This window comes from Oryzias melastigma, unplaced genomic scaffold, assembly GCF_002922805.2.
Source record: "Oryzias melastigma strain HK-1 unplaced genomic scaffold, ASM292280v2 sc00858, whole genome shotgun sequence".
Taxonomy (NCBI): Eukaryota; Metazoa; Chordata; class Actinopteri; order Beloniformes; family Adrianichthyidae; genus Oryzias; species Oryzias melastigma.
Genome location: NW_023417444.1, coordinates 1 through 7,805, shown reverse-complemented (window position 1 = coordinate 7,805; position 7,805 = coordinate 1). Strand labels below are relative to the sequence as shown.

At 40.1% G+C, this 7,805-nt stretch overlaps 1 protein-coding gene across 9 annotated transcripts; it reads left to right on the top strand.

Annotated features, from left to right (window-relative positions):
• Positions 1 to 54: 54 nt before the first annotated feature.
• Positions 55 to 7,146, top strand: LOC112140415 (chondroitin sulfate N-acetylgalactosaminyltransferase 2; the record flags this gene model as incomplete). 9 transcript variants are annotated; one of them, XM_024263360.2, is given in 9 exon segments in its annotated part: positions 55 to 329; positions 438 to 563; positions 662 to 777; positions 5,316 to 6,119; positions 6,188 to 6,404; positions 6,478 to 6,579; positions 6,654 to 6,832; positions 6,898 to 6,992; positions 7,065 to 7,146. In XM_024263360.2, coding segments are annotated over 6 exon segments (1,327 nt in total), but the record flags the coding sequence as incomplete, so codon positions are not given.
• Between the last annotated feature and the right edge of the window lie 659 nt (positions 7,147 to 7,805).

The following is a 7,805-nucleotide window of genomic DNA, read 5'->3' as shown; positions in this document are numbered from 1 at the left end:
CAACTTTGAGATGCTATAAGGAAAATCAGCCCTTTTATCAGGGAGTCAAAGTGATGTCATTTGAGGTCATAGTCGCTACAGACTCGACTAGCGTGAGGTAATATTAGCTCATTTGACGTCAATTTTTTTTTACCGGGTTCAGAGACGGGCATTTACGTGATGACGTCACGCTGAGGTTCTCACGCAGGCGTGAACCTGTCGCCAACGTATTATGTTGTTTGTCAATAAAGTTTTTTAAAGAGATTGCTGTCATTGTATTGTGTTGTTTGTTAATAAAGTTTTTTTTTTTTTTCAAACAAGAGCCTGCCGCCAATCATTCCAGCTTCAAGGTGCGCCAAATGAACCGGAGCTCGCGCGGTTCACAGGAGTGAGCATCATGTGCACGTGAATGTTATTCAGAGGGGATTCCTCAACATCGAACTCCAACTGTCTCAAAGTTTCAGACTGATCGAGTCTCTCCCCGGTGACAGAGCGCTCAGCTGGACTCTGCTGACACTGGAGGAAGTTCAGACCCAGAACTCCTGGACCCGTTCGGGGTAGGAAACATCTGGATGTTCAAAAAGGTAAACCTCTGCGCTCTGTCGAACCTTTATTCACCAGTGTGCTCTCAAAAACGGAGATATTTAGTTCTTCTTTTTAGATTCCTTTTGTTCTCATTCAGAGTTACCTGGAAGAACCGATTGACATTCCTGTGGTGAAGTGTCAGACTGATGGACAGACCTGAAACTCCAAACTTTGCAGCTGCAAAAACTAGCAAAGATGCTGAAGCTCAGACAGGTGAGAGAGATGAGGGTCATTTTTGTTTTAGGATTGGTCAAATTCTGCTTCATTATGTTTGTGTCATGTCTGTGTTTCGATTTAACTTGATTTGCTGCTTTCACAAATATGATGAACACCTACTGAACGTGTCCTGTGCAGCTGTCTGACTTTGAGGAGGAAGTGCAGCCCATTCTAGAAATTCAGGTGGGAAAGACGCTGGAAGGTCATCCAGGTGATGGAGATCTTGGAGGAGGAGCTGGCTGCACTGATGGTCCAGCAAAGGGCCTTTCTGGAGCGCCAAAATAATTGAACTCCCAGAAGTCCATCGGCTACAAAAAACAGACACTTGACTCATATTTGACTTATTCAATATAGTGATTATTAACTAAGGTTAAGCAGAGTTTGATTTGTTGCTTGATAAGGAGTGGGACGAGGTAAATTTACATAATTCCACTCCTACATAGTTAATTTATTTTACAGTTTTGCATAGTTTTTTTTAATCCAATTCTGATTCAAGCAAGTGCAAATGTTTTTCAAGTAACAGAATCAAGTGCTTTCTAATGATTGATTATAATTTGAAAGAATTATTTCTTTTTTTCAGTAAACATTGATTCACACTTTAGGAAACCGATATGCAAAAAATATTGAATATCATTGGGACACTATATCACATTAATCCAGTCATCATTGCTACACATTGCAGATCAAATAAAGAAAACTGATAACTTATTGATTGTAATTAAAACAATTGAGTAATACTTACTGTACATTGCACAGTGCAATTCTCACCTGTTGTAAATAAAAGATATTTGATCATTTTTTACCACATTCAAATCCACACATCCATGTATTTGAAATTATCATTTGGCCTTTTAGTCCTCTTTTCAAATTGTGAAATTAGAGATTTTTAAAACATTTTCTTGAATTTTTATGTTTGAACATTGCTTGTTCTCATTACTTAACCATTCCAAAGCTAGTTCCACACATGTAGACACACTGAAACTTTGTGGTTTCTATCAATTTGACCTTAAAGTTCCTACATCCTCTCATTTTGTAGCCTCCATCCTTTTCTCAGAACAGTTGTGGGATATTACATGCTAATGTTTTACTTGATCCAAATAGAAGTTGGGCAGTGTAAAAATCAATACGCTCATACAGTTTTAAAAGCCTGGATTGATCAAATAAGTTGTTTGTGTGATCAAGATAGCCGGCTTTATGAACAATTCTGATTCCCTTTGAGCGCCTGGAAATGAGCATCTAATCCATTATTATTGTTATTATTATTATTATTATTATTATTATTATTATTATTATTATAAATTCTGATTGGACCTTGATGAAATGATGATGATGAGCATACCATAAGTGAGAGTTGTCATTGGTGCAGGTTTCAATTGACATGTTGGTGCAGGAAACAGAGGTGATGATGAGGAGGTAATTGGCAAGTTTGGTGTCCAGGACAGGACTGTAGAGGGACAGAAGGTGGTTGATTTAGCAAAAAAGATGGACATTTTTATAGTGTTTTTGCTCTATATGAATGAACTCTACTCATATATGCAGTTTTAGCAGCTAACTTTTCTTTAACCGTTCTGGTATCCCCTGTCCGTCCTGGGATGGGATCTCTCCCTCATGTGGGAATCCCTAAGGTTTCTTCTTTTTTTCCTGACTCAGGTTTTTTTAGGAGTTTTTCCTTACCGCGAGGGAGGGTCTAAGGACAGGGATGACCGTTCTTTATAGTCTGTTTAGTTTTTACCTATTGTGCATATTTTATGACTCCATCTGTGCATCTGTAAAAACTACAGGCATGAAGCCCAATGAGGCAAATTGAATTTGTGATATTGGGCTATATAAATAAAATTGAATTGAATTGAATTGAATAGTGACTACTTTATTAGAGAACAGACAGAGACATAGAATGACCTGTAAGAGAGGAGGTAGAAACACAAAGATAAACTACATCTGAAAAAGGAAGAATGTTGCATAACTTTTAAGAAACACATGAAACAGGTGATCAGGCCAGCGGGGCTTGCAACGCTGTCCACTGGACATAACCCAAGGTGGGCCCTGAGTGCCCACTTAACCCAAGGTGGGCAAACCCACGTGGGGCCACCATGGAAACTGGAAATTTTAGAAAACCTGTCCACAATAGTGAGAATGACTGCATGTGAAATGGGTAGACCTGTGACAAAATCCATGGAAATATGAGACCAGGGTCACTTAGGAACTGTTAGAGGGTGTATATGACCAGAGTGGGCCAACAGACACTTGTATACTCCAATCAAACTCATAATAGAGTAAAAATAAATGTTTTTAATTAAACATTTAAGGAATACAGTGCAAAAATATTAAATAGAACATAACACAATTCTAAATATAATTCACAATTATTCTTAAGTTTTAAACTAGCGTTAAAAACAAGAATAGAAGTTATTTTAATACTTTTTACAAACTGGTAATGAAGATAAACCGAATAAAAAAACCACAAACAGATGAAGAAAAATAAATAAATAAACAGAATAAAATAAAAGTAAAAATGCGAATTAATTTATGCATTTAGACCGAATAATTACATGTTAATCATTTGTTGAGTATTTTTTTAATAGATTAATCTTATAAAGAAATTTTTTTTTCCTTTTCTTTAAGCTTTATTGAATACAAACAGATTTACAGAAAAGTAAGACAAATGCATCTAAAACAAAGCAATGACAATAATAATAGTCCAACATAGAAAAATTATAGCAGGGGAAATAAGAGTGAAATGTAAAGTATATAACTTACAATGGAAGGCAAGAGTAAGGGAAAAAAATACACAAGAGAAGATAATTTAGTCTTCAAGTATAAAGGCACAAAGTTCAACAGTATGGTATGCTTTGGTGGTTTGAATCATTTTGGCGGTGCTATAAAATTAATATAGTTCAGCAATACAACCAAAAAAATTAGGGGAAGTTTTTCTACTTCTGCATTTGTGTAAATAAAATTTGGTAAGAAATAATAATAAATTGAAAATATTCTCTATTTTTTATTATCAAAACTAAAACAAGTCATAATATGTTCCAAATTTATTTTACAAAATGTTTTTTTTTTTTTTACAAAATGTTTTTGTTATGAGCCTCAGCATGTCTGATGACGTAAGCCGTTAGCAAGACACCTATTGGCTGGTTCGGGACCGGAAATTGACTCCAACCAGCTCCTTTTCTGTGCTCCGTGGCATTTCGTAGCTGCACCGACAGCTGCTGCTTCCACCGTAAACACGCGGCTTTAACGCAAGGAAGGAATGAACCAAAATACAACCAAGTGAGTAATTTATTTTTTATTTAACATTTGCCAATAAAATGGCTGTTTTTGAACATCTACGTGTGCTAAACACCTAGCAAATCTCCAAAGATAGCCAAGGCGACTTTAGATTGCTCTTTGTTTCCGGTAGCGGCTTTTCAAAATAATTTCCCACTTCCTGGCAACCGTATGCTGTGGTTGCCATCTTATGTTCTGATTTATCACTGAGTTTTAAATTAAAAGACAAAATAAAACCACTAGAAGTTATGTTTAGTGGACTATGCCTGTATGTACTGAAGACATTGTAATGCCTTTTTTAAAATATGACAAAGATTATACAATTATTTTTTTTTGTCTCTTTGAACTATTAAAGATACAGCTTTTTTGTACAAACTCCTTGAGAATAAAGTTTTTTTTTAAACAGGGCATTTAGTTGTTCCTCCTGCTGATTTTCACTATAACTTAACTTTCTTGACATTGATTTACCGTTTTTGGTTCTGAGAGAGGACAGTCATTAATTCTGAGCTCAGAACTGAAGCTGTGAGACCTTTAAACACAAAACAAGTCTAAAGGTGAAAGTTAGAAATCTTTAATCAAACCTTTTCTTTAAAAGAAAAATGTTTTGTTGCTCAAATGGTTTGTTGGATGTGCTGATTTCATTGACTAGGTTTCTTTTGCCGAATACATTTGCTTACATTTTTCCACATTCCAGGTGGCATATTTAGTTTAGTTTCATTTATTTGTATTCCCAAAGCTGTTAAACTGTACAAACAATCACCCTGACAGAAGATCTGCCTTTTTTGCATTTATTTTTTCATACACCTTAAAACTATACATTTGTTTCATATACATTCTTTACATATTAACTTCTATTTTAACAACTTTCTTCCCTTTTTAATGCACCCTAATTGCTGTGTTTTTAATCGTAATAGAATTAAGTTTTCTCATTTTAAGAGCAATTCAAAAATGCTCGTCTCTTATTTTGGAAGGGAGACAGGTAAACCGGAAGTTAGCATGATCACCTCGAAGCTGCAGCTCGTGAGCCGCGGTGCTAGCTCTCCAGGTGGACCCGATCACCTCTGTTGTTTCTTTCATTCATAAAATGATTAAAATGTCGGTGGAAGTTGAACTTATTTGAATTTTTTGTTTGTCATGTTAAAATCCGGTAGTTTTTAAATCCGTTGAGTTCTGCTTTATTTCCAGTCATCTTCAATCAGAATGATTCATTTCAAACCTGCTTCCTTTGTGTGATTTGTTTGGGAACTGTCTCTGGGTTCACACAGGAACCTCCCATGGAAGGACAGATGATCTTCAGCTGAAGATGATCTTCATGCATTTTGATGTCAGTCCTGAGAGGCATGGAGGCGTGTTCTGAATGATGTAAGCGGAGGAGACGAGGATGAAGTCCTTGCCGCTCTAGTCTGATGAGGACGTCATGCCCCGGCGCGGGTTGCCGTTTCAGGGCCGGGTCCGCTGGCTCTTGTTGGGGCTCTTCCTGTTGCTGGTGCTGCTGTTGTTTGCATACATGCTGGAGTGCACGCCGCCTGCAGATGTGAGCCTAGTTCTGCCCGGCCCGGACGGAGGGAACTATGGGAAGGAGTACTACCAGGCTCTGCTGCAAGAGCAGGAGGAGCGCCACCTGAACCGGGCCTCCAGCCTCAAGCGGCAGATTGCTCAGCTGAAGCAGGAGCTTCAGGAGATGAGTGAGAAATTAAAACTTCTGCAGGACAAGAAGGAGCCCCCTGGAGTTCAGGGCCTCGGAGAGAACAAGGACCAGGAGCCGGGGGACTTGTTGGAGTACTTGCACTCCCAGATCGACAAAGCGGAGGTCAACATGGGGGCACGTCTGCCAAGCGAATACGCTTTGGTGCCTTTTGAGAGCTTCAGCTCATCTAAGGTGTACCAGCTGGAGATGGGGCTGACGCGGCATCCGGAGGAGAAGCCGGTCCGCAAAGATCGCCGGGACGAGCTGGTGGAGGTCATCGAGGCCGCGCTGGACATCATCAACAATCCCGACGAAGAGGACGGGGTAGAAGACGACACCCCCATGCAGAGGCAGACCTACACAGACGCTCAGTTTATTGAAGGTAAAGCTGTCAGACGGGGGAGGGGCTTCTCCTCTGGCTTGTTTTGATTGTCCCGTTTGCTCTGGCAGGACTCTACAGAACGGAGCGAGACAAAGGGACGCTTTATGAACTCTTCTTTGCCAAAGAGGACTCCAGCAGCTTTCGACACGTCACCCTCTTCAGGCCGTTCGGGCCGATCATGAAGGTCAGGAGCACGTCTGTGGAGACGTCCGGAATCATCATCAACATCATCGTGCCGCTGGCGGGCCGAGTCGACACGTTCTCTCAGTTCCTACATAACTTCAGGTGAGGGGGACCGGCCTCCATCCAGAGCCGGCAGTTTGGTGATGGGATTGATGAGACGCCGCCTGTCTTTCAGGGAGGTGTGTGTACAGCAGGACCGGCGGGTACATCTCACCGTGGTTTATTTTGGGCGGGGAGGTCTCCAGGAGGTCACGTCATCTTTAGAGAAAATGTCCAGGTGGGTCTTTTTTCCACCTGCAAAGTGTTTCTCCAAAGTTTCGGGTTGGTTGTGATGTTTGCGTTCTTGCACAGAGAGGAAAGGTTCTCCAATTACACGCTGATCCCAGTGGAGGAAGAGTTCTCCAGAGGCCGAGGTCTGGATGTTGGAGCTCATGCTTGGAAGGGAGGCGACGTCTTGATGTTCTTCTGCGACGTGGACATTCATTTTACGCTGGACTTCCTCAACAGCTGCCGCCTCCACACGGCTCCCAGTAGGTTGGACTGTTCTTTGCTCTGGTGTTGAGTCCAGAAGATGAACTCTCTTCTTTCTCTCCAGACAAGAAGGTCTTCTACCCTGTGGTGTTCAGTCTGTACAACCCGGCCATCGTTTATGGGAATCTGGAGCTGGCTCCTTCTGTCGACCAGCAGCTGGTGAGAAGCGTGGAGGTCGGGTCGGTTTTATTCTGTAAAGACGGAGTGTTCAGTCCTTCCTGTTGTTTTCAGATCCATAAGAAAGATGCCGGGTTCTGGAGAGACTTTGGGTTTGGGATGACCTGTCAGTATCGCTCCGACTTCTTAAACATTGGTAAGCATTTGTTCATGTGTGTGATTTTTATGTCCTTCATACATTCTGTAAATCATTGGCCCTCGGGCCGTAGACCAGTACCGATATGTGGGCACAGTTGGACCACAGAGAAATGGAAAAACAGGTTTTTATTTATATTTTGAGTCTGAAGGAAGTTTTATTTTATAAAACTGCTGGACTCGCTCCGCCACATCCGACTCATCTTTGACGCATGTCAAGTCTCTTGCACATGTGTTAAAAATCCATCCACTATTCTTAAAACGGTTGCTCCAGCTCCTAAATTGAAATCCCCAAGTTTACAAAGTTGACAAAAAACAAACGTATTTGGAAAGTTTATTTTGACAGAAAAGATCCAGAAAGGAAACGGAAAAAAAGCCTTCAGCTTCAAAATAAAAGAAAGCTGCATTTAACAGACAAAAAACAGGAGTTTTTACTCTAAATATGATGTTATTGTGGCCGTTGTTCCCACCATGATGTTTAATACATAGCAACTAATGTTATAAGGATGCTGCTAATAAAGTTGTTCAAACTGTTGATTCATGTTTATTATTATATTTAGAAAATAACGGTTCTAGTGACCACTTTTTTCTTTTCTTTCTTGCATCTTTAAAAGTGGGATGAGGCTGAAGTTTGCATTTTTGTTTTTTTTTTTTTTTTTT